The sequence below is a fragment of the Nelumbo nucifera genome, chromosome 4, assembly GCF_055504915.1.
Source record: "Nelumbo nucifera cultivar China Antique chromosome 4, China Antique-T2T, whole genome shotgun sequence".
NCBI lineage: Eukaryota > Viridiplantae > Streptophyta > Magnoliopsida > Proteales > Nelumbonaceae > Nelumbo > Nelumbo nucifera.
The window spans coordinates 88896613-88916636 of record NC_142652.1 but is presented as its reverse complement, the minus strand read 5'-3'; the positions used below and the strand labels follow the sequence as shown (position 1 = coordinate 88916636).

At 38.2% G+C, this 20024-nt stretch overlaps 1 protein-coding gene across 2 annotated transcripts; it reads left to right on the top strand.

Moving 5' to 3' along the window:
- Positions 1 to 2603: 2603 nt before the first annotated feature.
- Positions 2604 to 19181, top strand: UVH6 (RAD3-like DNA-binding helicase protein). 2 transcript variants are annotated; one of them, XM_010279758.3, is made up of 11 exons: positions 2606 to 3532; positions 7491 to 7573; positions 7710 to 8113; positions 8362 to 8555; positions 8687 to 8867; positions 10437 to 10561; positions 12951 to 13040; positions 13159 to 13237; positions 13359 to 13435; positions 18152 to 18260; positions 18873 to 19181. In XM_010279758.3, the coding sequence occupies exons 1-11, from the start codon at positions 2718 to 2720 to the stop codon at positions 18990 to 18992; spliced, it is 2277 nt and encodes a 758-aa protein (XP_010278060.1). In that variant the 5' UTR covers positions 2606 to 2717; the 3' UTR covers positions 18993 to 19181. The 2 variants fall into 2 exon arrangements, with proteins under 2 accessions (XP_010278066.1, XP_010278060.1); XM_010279764.3 differs by lacking the exons at positions 12951 to 13040; positions 13159 to 13237; positions 13359 to 13435 and having other exon boundaries at positions 2604 to 3532.
- Positions 19182 to 20024: the final 843 nt, after the last annotated feature.

The following is a 20024-nucleotide window of genomic DNA, read 5'->3' as shown; positions in this document are numbered from 1 at the left end:
GGAAAATGCATTCTGACTGTGAATTGATGCCAAATTCACGGGTAGGATGTGGTTTATAGGGGAAAAGGCTAATTGTAAGGGGGGGGGGGGGGGGGGGGCTGGAATTCAGAATTCTGCATCGTGTATTTCCGTACTTTTCCCAAAAATAAATGGACTAAAGTTTTCAATGACCATCTGAATGCCAAATAGGCACTTAGACCTAATTGAAAAGGCATTTATGATAATGTAACATTTTAGAGTACTTGTAGGATAAATGCCAATAGTTTGCAATTATAATAGAACTTCACTAGGGTTCAGCATATATGGTTATTTATTTGTACCAATCATGGATGGACTGATTAAACATGTTTGGCAGGGTATGTTGTTCGTTGATGTCACATTATTAATATTGATGAGACAAAAGAATGAGAAATTGCAAAATTAAATTTGTGAACATATGTATTTGAAAGTATAATATATATATAAAACATGAATCTAATAATGATAATGACTATTCCCGTCGAAATTGGAATCACCTATTCCCCATTTGGTTCAAACAAAAATCAGAATCGGAATCCTTAGAATTTGCATGATTCTAAGAAGACTTGGCACCAAGTAAAGAGAAATAGGGTTTGTGAGGGTTTTTAAGTCACTTGTCTTTTTCTTTTTAGATGTCTGGAATGAGATTCTCATTCTCAAAGGGAGAGACCATAATGGCCATTCCCTCAAATGGGGGAATGCTATTCCACCAAGAATGGGAATTAGAATCTCACTCTGCCCAACCAAATGACTAGAATTGGAATGGGTCATTCTAATTCTAATTCTAAACCCCTACTACTGCAAACCAAATAAATCCATGATAAAAGGGTAAAATACAAATAACTATCTTATACTTCAGGGGTAGTGACACTTGGGTCCTTAAACTTTCATTTACCGCAAAGAGCTACCTTGTAATTTCATATTCCAACACTACATTATTGTTACCGTTTTTAACATTCCATTAGTTTTGAACTTTGACGATACCATTTTTCCCTATAATTTACTACATCTTCAAAACCCAAGTTTTCAACCCTAGCTAATTTGTCTCTCTTTAAAAGAGGAAAAAAAGAGATAGGGAAGTTCAAAACTTGGGTTTTGGAGATACAATAAAGAAAAAAGACAAAATGGTTTCATAAAAGTTATAGGCTGATGGATTGCTAACATAGGAGTATCCGAGTAAGGTGTTGGAATCTAAAGTATAGCAAATGAAAGTTTAGGGCCTAAGTGTCACTACCACTATCCTAAAAGTACATGGTGATATTTCTTGTTATACTATTTAGCATACTCCAAGTGGGGCTACACAAATAGGGTAGCCCATCCCCAAACCCGTAACCCCCAACCTAATGACAACATGATTTGGCCCCAAGACTATACTACAATCAGTGGCAAGCCAAGATTTTTCTTTTAGTAGGTGGGGGGGGGGGGGGGGTGTGAAACAGGAAAATGAGATAAGAAGTAGTAGGGTTTAGGGAAAAAATGGCTAGAGAAGGTTTGGGTCTATTACGATATTATTTTTTAAATTAAATAATATATATATATATATTATTTAATTTAAATAACTTTTTAGAAAGTTATGCGGTTGAATGTTTTATCTTCACATTGTACTCCATTTGCCTCTTCGCATGAAAGATGAGGTACTTTGGTTGCAGAAAATCTTAGAAGAGAGGGATGTGCAGCTATAGGCATCGAATTTGAAGCTTCAAATCAGAATTTACCTTGAGTTCAATTTGATATAATATCTATTATGGTTCAGTTTCAAGGTAGATGACAATGAATAATGTTTTCTTGTTAAATAGTGTATGCCTTTAACTCCAATCATATTGATTTACATAAGCATTTATTTGTAAATGAATAAAGTACATTATTGTTTCATATTAATATTGCTATATTTTTGTGCATCAAACCTTAAACTGAACATTTAAGAGACTCGTATTAATTTATAATGTTTTCAGCCATTGAATAGATTTGGGGAATTTATCCTCACAAGACTGATACTGGTGTTCTGCCAAGGAGTTGGAACAACTTGTTTAAGCTACTAGGGTTAGACCCTAAGCAAAGCCAATAGATGTTTATTAGAAGCACTGGATCCGGACCAATTTCAGTTATGCCATCAACCTTAAAAATAGATGAACAAAACTAGAAAATTATACATAACCCCAAACTTGATTAATGGTATTGACTAAACTGATAGTTTTTAGAAATTTAGATACTTTAATGGCACATTTTGAAATTCTGGTGCTAAATTGAAAGTAGGTCCTAAAGTTCGTAGAATAAAAAAGTTTTCAGAAATTAGTCAATTTTCTGAAAATTGACCGGATACAGCAGTCTATGCCCTGTGGCGTACACGATCAATGCCTGCGTTGCCACAAAACAAAGTCGAACGAGATCACAGTTTCTTCTAAAAATCCGTAATTCACAGAAACTGTTGCTGTTTTTCCTAGTCGAAGTAATCTTGTTTTCCCGCTATTATATTGTTGGAAGGGTATTTTGGTCATTGAATATGAAGTGAGGTTATTTCCGTATTCTTTTATTAGGTGATGATGTTTCACGTCCGATGACTAAAATACCCCTCGTTGAGTCGCTACTTTTTGCTGCCTCGCTGATTCAGTATTTCTTGAACAAACTTCGAACTGGAAAGCTGGTTCAGAACATCGACAGAGACGGAGGGAGTTTCGTGAGCGTTCGCACTCGAAGCAGCGATGAAATTCCAATTGGAGGATGTAACGGTCTACTTCCCGTACGATCACATCTATCCGGAGCAGTATGCGTACATGCTGGAACTGAAACGAGCCCTAGACGCCAGAGGTCACTGCCTCTTGGAGATGCCGACGGGCACCGGAAAAACCATCGCACTCCTCTCTCTCATTACCAGCTACGCCCTCTCCAAGCCCTCGAACCCACCAAAACTCCTTTACTGCACCCGCACTGTTCACGAGATGGAGAAAACCCTAGCCGAGCTCCGCCTCCTCCACGACTACCAACTAAGCCAACTTGGCCCCTCTGCTCGCATACTAGCCCTTGGTCTCTCCTCCCGCAAGAACCTCTGCATCAATCCGTCGGTCGTCTCTGGCAGTTCCCGCGACTCCGTCGATGCCGCTTGCCGCAAGCTCACCGCCAGCTGGGTCCGTGCTATGGCAATCGAGAACCCTAATATCCCCACTTGTTGTTTCTTCGAAAATTACGAGAAGGCGGGATCGGATGCAATGTTGCCTCCCGGGGTTTACACCTTGCAGGATTTGAGAGCGTTTGGGAAGGAGAAAGGGTGGTGCCCGTATTTCTTAGCGCGGCATATGGTGCAGCTAGCCAATGTGGTTGTCTATAGTTACCAGTACTTGCTCGATCCGAAGGTTGCTGGGATTATATCGAAGGAGATGCAGAGGGAATGCGTGGTGGTGTTTGACGAGGCGCATAATATTGATAATGTGTGTATTGAGGCACTTAGTGTGAGTATCAGGACGCAGACTCTTGAAGGAGCTACAAGGAATCTCAGCAAGATGTCTCAAGAGATTGAAAGGTAAGTTCTTGTTCTTATCTCAGTTTATTGCCTGTATATCTTCATGGCCATTGTATTCTGCTGTAGAAGTAAGATTGATCATCCTCATTGTTGTGTTTGCGAACTTATATAGGAGGGAGGGAGGAAGGGCCTGGAGTCAACTTATTTATATTGGCTTCAGATAACATATTTGAGCAATATCCAGTTGGTTTGTCTACCTACTATTAAAAAATGTGAACAAGGAACCATTGATTTATCTCTGTTGCAGGAAACCTAAAAAATTAAAATTCGCAAGTTCTACGAACCCACTCACTTTTGCTTTTTTTAATTACGTCAGTTCTCAACCTTAACAGTATAACCATTAATTTCATGTTTAGTCGGTGCTAAGCCTTTAATTAATGCTTAATCTGGCAAGAGCGTATAAACACTATCAAAGTGCCATGCTAACATTGCAGCTAACACTTAATCACGTAGTGTCAGTTCCTCCTTCACAGCCCTGATTCTGAAGCTGCAAGGAGCAGGGAAGGTAAGACCTATTAGCTTGGAACTTAAAAGTGTCTATAAACTACTGTTCAAGGTACAAGGTGATTGAAAACTAATGTAGAGGACAACAATAAAAAAAAAACTAATGTAGAGGATACTTGGGCCCATAATCTCTTCATCATAAGGAGATTTTGTAGGTGGAAAGAAAATTCTTGACGGTTCATTGATTGTAGATGTGCATATTGAGTCACAAATAAGAGAATGGGAGACAAGGACTATTTGTAAACCTGACATGGAGAATGGGATTTGACAGGAAGTGAAGGAGGTGGATTTGAGCTGCATATCAATACCAATCTTCTTGATGTTAATAGATGGGTTATCAAAAAAATTCTTTTAGTATCTCCAAGGGTTTGAGATGGGGGGACCCCTTAACCCATATCCCCATTTCTATTTACCATTGTAACAAATGCACTAAACCACTTAGAGAAGGAGAGGAGACTGGTTTGATAGAAGACTTCATGATAAATCCCAATGGTTCTGTGGCGTGTCTATAGTGATATAGCGAGAACAGTTAAACTTAAGAACAGTCAAACTCCTGGAGGGAAGTGATTACAAATAAGTATGCCAGAACAAATTTCAGTTGGGAGCCATCTCAAACATTGAATGACAATGCTGTTGGAATGGTATAATGAAAGTATTACTAGACTTCAAGAGATACTCAGCATTCAGTGAGCTGCATCTGTTTCTGGCATGGCATATGCTGTGTAGAATCCACTATATGTTCTATGTGCCCTGTGTAGAATAGCGGATGATCCAGCTGTGTCCTTTTCTGAGACTGCAATGGACCTGCATAAGGTTAGTGAGGAAGACAAGTGGATGCCAAAATTGATGCTTCTCTGTAGAACATTCTAGAAGGCCTTAAGGGGTATCACTGGAGAGTGGAGAGTCAGTCTCCTGGAAATGGATTTCAGAACCTAATTTACCTACCCAAAAGATGCCTTGTTTTTTCATGTGGACAACAGTACTAGACAAGATTTTTAACAAATGATCATCTTATCTCATGGGGTCAGGAGTTGGAAAATAGATGGTCATCATGGGGTGATGAAGGCGTCAATAGCAAATCTTTTTACTTGCTATTTCGGTATTTCCCTTATGAGATCTTGCCTCGTATCCAAGGATTAAAGTATTGATGCACCCAACACACTAACATGGGTATCGGTGTATATTGATATGGCTGATATTCACCCTTTTTTATGTTTTATTTTTTATTTTTTAATTTATAATGATTAGGAGGTTGGGGAAGAGGTGTGAAACCTTTTAAATGTTTCAAAAAATCTGTGTATCGGTGTATCCAAGCGTATCTGGGTATACCTATACTGATATGATATGTCCCATATTGTATTGATATTTTAATCCTTGCTTGTTTCACTGCAATATTCTATGGGCAGTGGGTCATTCCCAAAGACTTAGTAGCCCTGATAGGAGCTTGGCCAGTTAGGGGTTTCAGCCCAAGGGGATGGTTGCCTTTGAAAGGAAAGGAACTGTTGGATTTACAAATGCAAGAGCAGTCATTTGAATGTTGCGAAGGGAAGATCAAGAGGCAGCTGGCCTCTTTGGGTATCAGTATTCTAGGAATTTCATGGTTATAAGTTTGAATTCTACTGAAATCAATGAGAGAAAATACTTTTTATTTTAACTTTTGAGATATAGAAATAAATACATGTTTATCTTGGACACAATTCTTTCTCATGAATCATGTAAAGCTATGTCCCTTGGTCCATTCTTTTGATATACCTTTAAAGGTGAACCTAGGCGCACAGGTGAGGCTCATTTTAAGGCATGGGCCTCACTTGAACCTAGGTGATTCCCGGCTCAAAAGGCGTGTGTTTTTTGCTTTTTTATATGTTCTTATGTGTTTTTAGTTTTTACACTTTTATAATAGTCTATTAACTTCTAGAATACTTTAATTGGTGCTTGTGCACCAGTAGTGGTTTATTAACTTATAAAAGAAATAAAAAAGACCTTTTTGAACATTTGAAATCCTAGTTATGGATAGATTTTAGATAACAGAACTTCCACTAAAGAAGCAATAATATTACAACTGATCTTTGATCCTTAATCCTAAAATAGGATGAACTGCAACTAAAATTACAAAACCAGCCCCCTTATATATGTGGGCCAAAGCTTTTGCCTCCACTAAAGCTCTATTCTCCAAGCATTAGGAACACAAAACCTTTAACATCACACTAGCTACTTGCAGTAATGCAACTAGGAGATGGACAAACACATTGAGAAATTCACATGCTTAAATTATTGAGTGCTTGAAGCATTTTTGTACAATTCAAATCTCTTTTGCTTTCACGTTGAATTTTTTGTATGTCATACTTATGCATTTGATTTGAGCTAACAACTTTAAAGCATTTATTTTTTTTAATTCAGGTTTCCATATTTTTTTATCTTCTTGATTTTTTAAATTTATGTATTGCTTTACCCAGGGTTGTGCCTCTGGACTACAAGGCCTTTGTGCTTTTCTTGCACCTCTCACTTTTAACACTGCATATGCCAATGCATATTTTTTTGGGACAATAATGAAGTGTATTGTATTAGTAAAAAGGGATGACCCCCAAAAGTTGCTGATGTTTTTACATGCTTAATAGATTAGGCCATGGACAGCAGGATATAAAGACAAACTTCTATACATTAATTAAAAGAAGAATAAAAAGGTATATTCTCCCAATTTTGCATGAATTTATCACGATGAAGCCCTTAATACATTTTAGTTATATTTTAATCATAATTTATACAAATTTCTGTGCGATCCCTACTTCTAATCAGAGAAGTATTGATTAGAGAGGTGGTGATAAAAATATATCATAAATTTTTAATGCATTCTTTTGAACCAGAAAAGTTCAATGCATTTCCTCTTTATATTCATTAATCCCTTTTTGATTTTTCCTTATTTCCTTTTGTAGTTTCTCATATTTTAAACTTATCATAAATCTTTTATGTTTAGTCCAAATATCCTTCTTCTGATAACGAGGTTATGAAGCCCAAAAATGTACTGTTAGATCTCAAGAATGTTAATTGATTTTCATATTTCAGGTTTTAAGTTCATTTTTATAGGTTATGTATGATTATATGTTTTCATTTATTTAGGTTCGTTTGGTTCACAGTCGGAATTGGAATCAGAATCAGAATGGTCCATTCCCATAGTCTGTTTGGTTCAGACAGGAATGGGAATGGGAATTGAAATCAGCAGGAATGGGATTTCATTCCCAAGGGAGGGACAGGGAATGACCATTCCAGCAGGAATGGGAGTGGGATTCCGATTATATGCAACCAAACAGTTGGGATTGGAATAGTCCATTCCGATTCCGATTCCGATTCCAGACCCCCTATTCCCACAAACCAAACAGGGCCTTATTCATATTTCGTTTTTCTCATCCACTAAATTTTGATAATTTTTATTTGTGGAAATCTTTGACATGGTAGGAAGGTTGAAGGCCACTGATGCTGGCAGATTGCGTGCAGAATATAATCGACTTGTTGAGGGTTTGGCTCAAAGGGGAAACCTGCCTAGTATGCATAATCCTTATACATTTTTAGTTCATAATTGAACTATGCTTTCTTGGTTCTCAATATAATTTTTTTAACTTTCCGCAAATTTTCACGACCAAAAAGAAATTCCACAAATTTAATATTTCTGTCCTTGCAGTTACGGATAACTGGCTATCAAATCCTGTCCTGCCTAATGATATTTTAAAGGAGGCTGTGCCAGGGAATATTCGGCGAGCAGAGCATTTTCTATCCGTCTTACGGAGATTGGTACAATATTTTAAAGGACGCTTGCAAACGGAGAATGTTGAGAAGGAAGGACTAGTTGCCTTTGTTGCTTCTATAAACTCCCAGGCTGGCATTGATCAGAAAATGCTGAAATTTTGTTATGATCGTCTACATTCACTCATGTTGACATTGGAAATAACTGATACTGATGAGTTCTTACATATTCAAACAATTTGTGACTTTGCAACATTGGTTGGGACCTACACACGGGGGTTTTCAATAATAATTGAACCTTTTGATGAGAGGATGCCACATATACCTGATCCAGTATTGCAGGTAAATTTGCAACTTCTAGTAATAGGAAATTAGTTGTTACTAAATATTTTTCAGTGCCAAGTTTAACTTTCCATGATGCTTCTGCATAAATCTTTCCTTGGTCTGATTCTGAACATTTAAATAGTAGGCCTCTCCCATTGGATGTGTGTCACAAAGCTTATGCATGGAACTTTGGTGTCTTAATATTTTTTTTCCTATTCTGCAGAAATTATCTCTGATTATTTTCGTTTTCTTATTTGGTGATCCAGCTCAGTTGTCATGATGCTTCTATTGCGATAAAGCCTGTATTTGAGAGATTCCAATCGGTTATAATAACATCTGGAACTTTAAGCCCAATAGATCTCTATCCCCGTCTTCTTAACTTTAATCCCGTAATTAGTCGAAGCTTTACAATGTCTTTGACAAGGGATTGCATATGTCCAATGGTCCTTACTCGTGGGAGGTAATGTTTTCCTTTGCATGGAGTTATGAACAATCTATGTGAATTTTTATCACAAAAGATCAATAACCTAAATTATTAATTTGTTTTTTCTCTGTTTTTTTCCACAATGCTAATTTGCCATGTTTTTGCAGTGATCAGCTTCCAGTAAGTACAAAGTTTGATATGAGGAGTGATCCAGGTGTTGTGAGAAATTATGGGAGGCTTTTGCTTGAAATGGTGGCTGCTGTTCCAGATGGGATCGTTTGTTTCTTTGTCAGTTACTCATACATGGATGGAATTGTCAATAGTTGGAATGAAATGGGAATCTTACAGGTGGGAATATGCATTACTATATTTTCTTTTTGGTGTAGTATTGTATTTTCCTACCCTTCTTCTCCTTGAAAGCTACCTATTTAACTCCTTTAGGAGTTTCTTTGGAACCCTAACCTTTAAGTTTCAATGATGAGGAGATGAATTGATGATAATTCATCTATTCATGGACAGTTTGGGAGGAAAGAAATTCAAGAATATTTGAAGAAAGAGAAAGGAGTAAGGAAACCTTGGTGGAAATCATAACCTTAAGAGTGGCACAATGGGCAAAAAGTTTGAAACTGTTTTCAGACTTTAAGGTTGAATACTTTTTTAGGGCCTGGGATGTTATTGCTGGATCATCTTCTAGAAGACAGGAACCTGCTGAGATGTGGTCACCTCCATTATGCGGCTGGAAGAAACTGAATTTTGATGTTTGGGTAACCTGGGCCCCTCAGGCATTGGGGGGGGGGGTAATTAGGGATGAGGAAGGAAACATCATAGCCTTATACTCAGGGCCTGCCGAACAGGGTGATGTGGCAAGAGCAGAACTGTTGGCTGCAGTATACGGGGTCGAGAAGGTAAAGGAGTTGGGCATCAATAACCCAGTCATTGAGGGCGATTTGAGAACTGTTGTGAAATGGCTGAAGGAAGGAGTGGGGTGACATGGCACCTGAGGAATGGCTTCAGGGCGTTTTAAATGGTTAGCAAAGGACTTGACAATCAGAGTTAAGTGGGTGAGTAGAACTGCCAACAGCTTGGCAGATGGTCTGGCTAAGCAAGGGTTGCACAGGACTCAATTGTAATATCTGGGAGGCAGCTTTTTCATAGCTGTGCTTTTCTTCTATTTTCACAACCTCTTGTTGTACTCGTGCCTATTTTTTATTAATGAAATCATTTCTGTGTTGCTGATCCAAAAAAAAAAAAAAGATGAATAGATGATAATTGGCAGACAGCCTGAAATCTGAAAGGTTGTATTATGGGAATCAACTTAGTATTATGGAAATGCAAGCATCTCCCTCCCTCTCCCTATCTCACTCATATACAGAATACACAAAGACCAATGCCCACTTTTCAGAGCCACACTTAAATCTTTCTAAATCCTACATGTGCATAATGTATGAAACCTACTATGATGGTATTAACAATCACTAGTTATAGAATAACCTACTCTCTAAGCTATTCAGTAACATCGGACCCTATTTGCCATTGGAATCACTACATTATGAGATCCTATTGGACATTTTAATGCCTTGGGTGGTTCCTACTATTCATATTACATGTTCTTTTTGATTTTTCAGTTGATCTTGTGGTGACCTTCTTTTCCTCTACTTATCGTATTACATGTTGATTGATTTTTCATATGATATTGATGTTTTTTTTTTTAATTTTTTCATTTCTTTGTTCATAAGGTTCACTTATTGTCTTTCATTTTAATTTATTTTCATGATCTGCTAGTCTTGTTTTAACTGCTTAGTCAATTGACAATTTCCTTTCTTGATGGATAATAATTGACCATTTCTTGACTTGCTATTTTGCTGGGAAGATATGTTTTTTAGATAAAATGTAAAATGATGTCTCTCCTTTTTGTAGGATGTAATGCAGCATAAGCTTGTGTTTATTGAGACACAGGATGTGGTAGAAACAACATTGGCTCTGGATAACTATCGTAGAGCTTGCGATTGTGGAAGGGGTGCTGTCTTTTTTTCCGTTGCCAGGTTCATTCTTTCACCCTTCTTACCTGATACTTTTCTTCCCCTTAACTTTTTAAGTATTATATACAAAACCTTTCAAATGAATCCATGCATCTTTGACTTCTTGATCTTCTTTTTAGTTGTGGTAGACAAAATGTGTACTGAGAATATCAGGTATATCAATACTGAACCATTGATGAGTTTCTGTAGAAAAAAGAGGCAATTGCATGAGCTTATTAGAAATGTTAGCAAATTAACTTTAAGAAAATAATGGTGCTTGCTTGTCAGATTGCTTACATTTTCTGACTGTCCTTCCAAAATGTATCCTTATTTCTTGTTATATAAAATTAGAAAGAGCATTGCTTGGTAAAATGATGGAACATCAGGCTGACAAAAATGAGAACAAAGGGTTTGAGTCTGACAACAATCACTTGTTCAGAAAATTCCCAAGATTAGGTCTATATCCAGCCTACCCCTCCCAAGATCCAAGTAGCTATTCCTAGCAAAGTCCAGGGGCTTATGAAGATCGATGCATTTTTAGCAGGGAGCTCATTCCTTGGTTGCCACCTTGAATATCTTGTTCCAGTTGATGCCTAGGTTGATGAATTCTGTTTGCTGAGGACTTATCTGGAGCTGATTTATATTAGGGACTTCTGACTTGGCGGATCTTCAACTTTCGTTTCCTTGGCTTCCTTTAGGTTGTGTTTGGTTTGAAGGAAAAGGTAGGGAAAGGAAGGGAAAGGTAAGGAAACTTTTATAAACCTTGTATAGGTTTCCCTGTCTTTCCCTTCCTTTCCCTACCTTTTCTTTCAAACCAAACATAGCCTTAGTGTATCCATTTGGTTGGTTTGGTGTTGCATCTTTAGGATCTCTGTTCACTGTGTGTGGATACTATACTTATTGGTTCTGTTTATTCTGGCTTTTGCCCTGTATTTACCTTATCCATCAATAAAATTCTCTGCTAATGATCCCCCAAGGGAAAAAAAGAAAAAAAGTTCTGTAAATTATGGCCTATATCTTTAATGTTTAATGATCAATCACTTGCCTCGTGCTATTTTAATGATTTAATATGTACTTGAGGTGATGAGGCTTGATGAAACAAGGCAAAAAAGGTCTTTTTGTCAGAAATTCAGATTAAGACTTGTTGAAAATTTAGTGTTAGTCCTTTATGGTGACATTTAGTATAGCTCATAAGAGCCTATTGGTGTTTTTGGCTTATTTCCAGCCATCAAGGCCTTATAGACTGTTTTGTTTAGATCAAGGAGCTTATTCAAGTTGGTGTCTTTAAGCTTATTCATCTTGTAAGTTTAAATGCCTGTTTGTGAGGGTTGAAGCACAGTGGCTTCTGGCTTTCCGAGGTGGGCCTCACACAGACAGCCTATAAGCTATGCTTGGTGAAAAATCTGGAGAGGCCAATTTGGCTGTCAGCCAGTCATTTGAAGGGCTGTCTGCTTCAGCGTAATAGCCTTATCTGGAGTGCTCCAAAGCAGCTGAACCAGCTTAGCTGAATCTTTAGCTCAGCCCTCCCAAATGGGCCCTAAGTTGTTTCAGATAGCTTTTGTTAAAGCCCCAAAACTCCTTGTGTAGACAGATGTTTTGGAATCCATATGCTCTATTGACAATGTTTTTAAGTCAGAACTTTTTTAAATTGTTGAAATGCTTACTCTACATTTGATGAATAAGGACTTGGATTTTTAAGAAAAGGTTGAATATAGTGCCATAGTTTTATTCAGCAACAAGGATTCTTTTCTTCTTGGCCTCCTGAAAGAAGCACATATCTTGAGTGAGGGTAAACCTCAGTAATTCATTGAGAGGCTTGAGCCTTGGTCTCTTTCTTAATGCCTATTATCAGGCCTTAAAATGTTGGTTATAATTGTTTTTTATATGGTGGTTTTGGTTTTTGGGCAAATAATCTAGATGAGAGTAATTAATGTGGTCATGAGGGAATTATAGGTGAAAGGAATAAGAGAATGTTAGAGAACAAGTTCAGACATATCTGTGTTCCACATTGATGGAGAAACTAGTTCAGATGCTAAACTTAAAGTTAGCATGTGGTTCAAAACAAGTACCAACACAGTCAAGTTGTGGACAGTTTTAAGATTCTCAATTATAAATGTTTATTTTGACACCACTTATCAATTGATATTCAGGGGTCAATAATAATATAAATCTCTCCTACTTCCTATGGTATGAGTAAAAATATAGTCTACATGCTTTGCTAACCTCAGCTTACCTATTCATTGAAGATCTGTGATTGATACATTTTTATTCTCTAAATAATCTCTCTTTTCATCTGGTTCTCACATATTTCCCCAGTCTCTTGTTTGGAAACTAAAGGCCCTTTCTTTTGTCCCACATGGAACTGCCCTGAACTTCTCATATTAAGAATAAGACACTACCTCCTGTTTTGCAGGGGAAAAGTAGCAGAAGGTATAGATTTTGATCGCCATTATGGCAGATTAGTGATCATGTTTGGGGTTCCTTTTCAATACACACTCAGCAGGTCAGCATGTATTGCTTGTGGTCTTTCATTTTTGTCAACAATCTTAAATTATGGGAACTTTAGGTTCCACTAATTTTGATTATTTTGCTTTAGTCTCATACTTGATTCAATTTTACAGAATCTTGCTTGCTCGGTTAGAATATTTACGGGAAACATTTCAGATAAAAGAAGGAGATTTTTTGACTTTTGATGCCTTGGTATTAATTTTACACTTTGCCTATGAAATTCAACTAAGTTATTTTTTTCTTCTTGTTTTTTTATTTGGTTCATATGGGCCATAGAAATTTAGCCGTTAAATCACTTTCTGCTGGGTGGCAGAGGCAAGCTGCTCAATGCGTTGGCCGAGTAATTCGTTCAAAAGCAGATTATGGGATGATGATTTTTGCAGATAAGAGGTATATGATCTTTATCCATGTCTTCGCATTCTGCCAAAAAAATCCATATCTTCAATCACTGGCTATGGCTTTCCAAATCCCTCTTTAGTAGTCAGTGCTATGAAGAGAATGTAGGGAAACTAACATGATTAGTGGGATACATCATACATGATACTTCATATACTAGGAAATATATATGAAAGCAACGCTCTGCAATTGATGATGGTTTTGAGTGGGTGCTAACGAATATTTATGGTCCAAATGGGTACAAAGAAAGAAAAGAAATGTGGGAAGAATTGAGTGCTATTGCCTATTAGGGGCTTATGGGAGGGTCCATGGTGCATTGGAAGGGATTTCAATGTGGTTAGATTTATAGAGGGGCTAAGAAACAAAGTCAAAGGATAGCAACAAGCATGAGAAAATTCAATCATTTTATAAATTCCTATGAGCTCAAGGATTTGCCTAACCTCCACCATAGATTCACTTGGTCAAATCTTCAAAGCAACCCTATTTGTTCCAGATTAGATAGATTTCTGTTCTCAGTGGACTGGGAGGATCATTGGGGTGGGTTATCTTCTAGAGCCCTACCTAGGGTAACGTCGGTTAACTGGCCGATAACTCTTTGTAAGGAGTTGAGAGGTGTGGGCCCTGTCCATTTTAGGTTCAAGAATATGTGGTTGACTCATCTAGGGTTTACACAAGGATTTTATAAATGTGGGAGGAATTGAGTGCTATTAGGGGCTTATGGGAGGGTCCATGGTGCATTGGAGGGGGTTTCAATGTGGTTAGATTTATAGAGGAGACTAACAAACAAAGTCAAAGGACAAAAAGTGAAGAATTGGTGGGAAGGAGTGAGCCCTAGAGTGAGATGGAAAGGGATGTTCTTTCATAGGAAGCTAAAGGCCCTGAAGGCTAGGATTAAAGGTTGGAACTTAGAGCAGTTTGGGAGATTAGAAGAAAGAAAACAAGAGATAGGAATACAAAGTATTTTCATGCCATGGCTAGTTTAAGAAGAAAGAATTTTATCTCTAAGTTGGAGATAGATGGTGAGGTCATATCTCAACAAGGAGCAATTCTAAGGGCCTTTGTGGAACATTTTAAATCAATTTATAGAAGGCCGTTAGTTGAAAATCTGTGGGTTGATGGTTTGGATTGGCCTAGCCTTTCGTGAGACCAAAAGTCTTGGTTGGAAAGACCTTTTAAGGAGGAGGAGATAAAGAAGGCGTTTTTTTTCTTTAGATAGAACCAAAGCATTGGGGCCGGATGGTTTCACGATATCTTTCTATCAAGACTGTTGGGAAGTGCTAAAAGAGGACCTAATGGGGGCTTTCAATGAGTTCTTTGAAAGGGGAATAATAAATCCAGGTGCAAACTCCACTTTTATTGCCTTGATTCCTAAAAGAAGTGGAGCTAGTCACTAAAAAGACTTTAGACCCATCAACTTGGTGAATAGCTTGTACAAAATTCTAGCTAAGGTCTTGGCTCTAAGAATCCGGGAAGTCTTCCCCTCCCTAGTAACTTCCAATCAAGGGGCTTTTGTCCAAGATAGGCAAATCACTGATCAAATCTTAATTGCAAATGAATGTGTTGAGGAAATGAAGAGATCAAAGAAAAAAGGATTAATTTGCAAGTTGGACTTGAAAAAAGCCTATGACTTAGTTGATTGGACTTTCTTAGTCGAGGTTTTAAGGCAATGTGGGTTTGGTGAGAGATGGTGCAAATGGATTTGGGGGTGCTTAAGATCTTGTCACTACTCTATCATAGTCAATGGCACAGTAGCAGATTTCTTTCCAGTTAAACGTGGGTTAAGACAAGGAGATCCTCTCTCCCCCTTTCTTTTCACACTTATAGCTGATGTTCTAAGCAGAATTATTCCAAGGGCTGATCTGTGAGGGTTGTTGAGAAGGTGGAGAGTAGGAAGAGAGGGCGTGCCTATTACCCATTTACAGTTTGCAGATGACACCATTCTTTTTTGTGAAAGAACTGAGTTGGAATGGGTAAGGCTTAGTTTGGAAAGAGTATAAATGCAAATATGTATGGTGCAAATACATACAAAATATAAGGTTTTGCACTCTACATATTTGCATTTGTACTCCTTCCAAACTAAGCCCAAGGAACATGAAACTTTCAGTGCAGCTCTTTGAAAGGATGTCAAACCTTAGGGTCAATTTTGAGAAAAGTTGCGTAGTGGGGGTCAATATGGGGGAAGGAGAATTGGTAGAATATGCAGAGATTATAGGTTGTAGTGTTGGATTGTGGCCTTTGACCTATCTAGGTTTGCCCCTTGAAGCTAACCCAAAAGAAGTTGGTTTCTGGAATCCAGTCTCAGAAAAGTTCTCCAAAAAGTTAGCTGGCTGGAAGAACGGGTATTTGTCGTTAGGGAGCAGGATTACAATGATAAGCTCAAAACTAACCAACTTACCTATCTACTATTTGTCAGTTTCCAAGGCTCTAGTCAGTGTTTGCAAAAGCCTAGAGAAGATGATGAGGGATTTTTTGTAGAAGCCAGGGGAGGAAAAGAAAGATCATAGGATAAGTTGGGAGGTTGTGTGTAGGAGCAAAAAAGGAGGGTTGAGTTTAGGCAATATACAGAAAAGGAACTTAGTATTACTTTGGAAATGGTTATGGAGATTGCCTAGGGATAGGGACAAATTGTGGGCTAAGGTGATAGTGAGCGTTCATGGGCTCTTGGACAATGGATGGGATGCTGGTCTACTGCCTAAGGCAACCAGGAAGGCACTTTGGAAAGACTATCAATGCAATTTTACCTACATTCATCCCCTACATCAGGTACAATCTGTGTAATGGTAATGGTATAAAATTTTGAGAACATATATGGATAGGCACTTCCCCCTTAAAGGATTAATTTCCTCCACTGTATGCCCTCTCAAGCCTTAAAAATGAGCCAATTTCCAAATTCTGTGTTCAATCTTCTTCAAGTAATAGGGTTAATTGAGATTTGGGCTTCCGAAGGGGTATCAGAGATTCAGAGTGTAATTAACCTATTACAGCTGTTGGAGGGAGTCTTTCTTGAGTTAAGCCATCTGAACCTGATAGTCGAATCTGGATCTGTACGACCTCTGGCTCCTTTTCTTGTGCTTCTTTCCTCAAAACTTTGTTACAGCCCTCCCCTAGTACTCTGCCTTCTTTTCCTGTGAAAGAGGTATGTGCAGACCTGTCCCGCCAAGGATTGCAGCTTTTTGTTGGGAAGCATGGAAAGATTAACACACTTGATCTTCTTCAAAGAAAGCAGCCCAATTTGTGTTTATCCCCTCACTGTTGTGTCTTATGTAAGGCTGATGGTGAGAGTTTATATCACTTATTTGTCTCTTGTTCTTTTACTACTTCGGTTTGGGAATGGTGCTTGTCCTTGTTTGGGTGCAGGTGGATCCCTCCTGTGAGTGTACGAAGCATGTTCGATGCAACTGCTTTTTCATGGCAAAAAAAGAAAGGTAGAGCTATGAGGAGGTGTATAAGAGCTGCTACCTTGTGGACGATTTGGGAAGAGTGGAACTCAAGAACCTTCTTGGATAAAGCAAGAAGTAAAGAAGAAGTTTTTGAAGCAATCGAATTTAAAGTGGTGTACTGGCTGACGCCCCTGAAAGATTTCTCTAGTGTTTCAGCAACTGATATATCGAGGAACTGGAGGGCAGTGGCGGATTCTTCTACTGTTAAGGCTGTCACAATTCATCATTGGAGCCCACTGGACAGGGGCTTTATTAAATTAAATTTGGATGGTAGTAGCATAGGGAATTCAGGTCCCTCCGGCATTGGAGGTGTATTTAGAGATAAAAGGGGCAGAATTATTGCACTATATTCTGGGCCGGAAGGGGAAGGAGACTCATTGAGGGCAGAAGTCATGGCTGTAATGGAAGGCATACAAAGGGCGAAAACTCTGCACATCAACAAACTAAGCGTGGAGGGAGACTCAAAATCGGTGATCAACTGGCTACAGGATGATGGAATGAAAATCTGGATGTACAATAATGAAAGGAAGAAATTCAGATGGTTAACTAGAGACATGTGAGTAAGGGCATGGTGGGTCAAGGAGTGCAAATGCCATAGCTGATTCATTAGCTAAGCAAGGGGTGGAGAGAGATTCATTGTTTTGGGCACAATTGTAAGGGATTTGGGGTTTCGTGGGGAGAGATAAGAGTTTTTATCTCTCATGAACTTAAACTGTTTTAACGGTCTGTACTTGCCACTTTCTTCTCAGATTAATAAATTGATGTTATTGATAAAGAACTATGTAATTGAATTAGGAAACTTGTTGTAGAGCATCGGAACAAAAACATTCTCATAATATGCTCATATTTTACCTCGTTGTTTACATTGCATGCTGGGTATGATTACTTTTCCGTTGTGCTGCTGATGTACATTTATGCAATGGAGCAAGGAACAACCACAGTACAACCAAACCAGACAATTATGCCCCTCATCAATGCAAGGCTAATAAATGTATGTGTTTATGTGCAAGTATTCAAGCTCTGGTTCCTGCACCTTACGTGAGAGATCACAATGTAGGAATCATATTCAGATATCCTCACATGCTTGAAATGGATGTTTCTCATCCATTTGTCCCAGTGAATTTTTTTAGTGCTAAATGGCTAAGCCCCTTGATATGAAAAGGTTCATACATCCTGGGAAGACCATCTGTTTGTTTATTTGTTTTTCCCTTTTTTCTTTTGGTTATTGCAATTGCAATATCTAACGAGGGAACTGATTTTCTTTATGCAGGTACAGTCGTCACGACAAGCGCTCTAAACTGCCTGGATGGATACTATCACATTTACGTGATGCACACCTTAACTTGAGTACTGACATGGCTCTGCATATAGCAAGGGAGGTCCGTTTCACTTGATGCCTTTTAACGTCTCTACTATGTCAATAAACATGGATTATTTATATTTGCATTTTGCTTATATTTTTGTTGCATTCCTTGGTTAAATCTCCATCTGGCAGCAGGGTACCATCATGTTATGCATCAATTTCATCATTTATGAGATTTCAAGTTGCCCACGAGTTAACATCGGCGCCCCACAGCACATCCCAGCCGTGTATTGGGAACATCTCCCAATGACAAGTAGGGGAGGTGTTCCCCATGCATGCTGAGATGTGCATCTGGGGCGCTGATGTGATCTCATTTCCCATTAGGATATCCTGGGCAAGTCTGGATCTGCTCCTAAACGGAGCGCTCCTCACCACACGTTCCAGTCACACATCGGGAATATTTCCCGTACTCGTGTGTTTTTTATTCATGGGATGTGCTGTGAGGTGCGCTTTGTGAGGAACAAATCCCGATTCCCAAATACTGATTAAAAAAATCTGGCCAACTGTCTAAATTCATTGGTTGGGACAAAACCAGTTCAGTTTTTGTATGGGTTTCTCATGTTATATGCATGTGGCAACCATAGATTGTACTTGCGCAAGTAGTAATTGTGTGGTTTGGTGGATGTAGTTTCTTAAGAAGATGGCGCAACCGTATGACAAGGCTGGGAGTAGCAACAGAAAGACACTTCTATCAGAAGAAGACTTGGAAAGAATGGGAGCTGACATCGTGTCTGAGATGTTGTCATGAAGGAAGATTGTTCTGGCTCAGATTCCAAGTGTGCTTAGTGCGTCCAGTGATTTCAGCGTCTTCCCATCTATTTACAAACTTGGCACACGCCACAAAATTTTGATTATTGATGTAAAGAGGGTCGAGGAACAATTTTATTTTATTTTGCCCAACATCCTTGTCATAATGTAATAAAATTAGTTTGGTTTCCATGCTTTTTAGTTTTTATTTCAAGTTCTGTTATTTTATTTAGTGGAGTAATTCTGTTTTCACAAGTTTTCCCTTAAAAACACGTTCAACTATTCTATGCAGATGCAAGTATTAGCCACTCAACTAAGGCGTGTTCCCTCTCTCGGTGTATGTGACCCCTTGAATTCTTGATGCGTCGTCCTATTCTTTGTGAGGCGTCTTTTCGAGCAAAGCCATCATCGATTAAGAAATGCATGATCGAACCACCAGAGCACCACAACTCAACTCAAGCTATTTGTCAACTGTGGTATTGTACATTGCCACCAAGTAAAGTAACTGAAGAAACATATTTAGGCTTCAAAACAAGTATGATCGAGCAAAGATAAATTTGAACTCTTCCCCCAAATCTTCGGATCATCCCAGTTTAACATGTTATCGACATCATTAAACAACCAAAACGGAATGAAAATAAAGTTAATGGCTTCAATCTGAAAAAAAAAAGGGATAAAATTGTTAGATCTAGGATGTTAGATATAGTTGACAAAAACGTTAGTTTTACAGTTAGATATAATTGACAAAAATCCTGCTTAGTTGTACAGTTAGCTCATGACAGAATGTTTTGACTAAATGTTAGTTTTACAAATGTAAAAATTTTAGTTAGTTTTACATATCTGTAAAAATGTTAGTTTTACATATGGAAATATTAGATATAGGAATCCAATGACCAGATTTGTAAATTTTATAGATTTAACAAAGTCGTGTCATTCTTAGTTTTGCTTGCATATAGAAATCCTGCATACATCAATGACATGAACACCAAATTGACCAGATATCGCCAGTGGGTAGACATGGAAAAAATGAAAA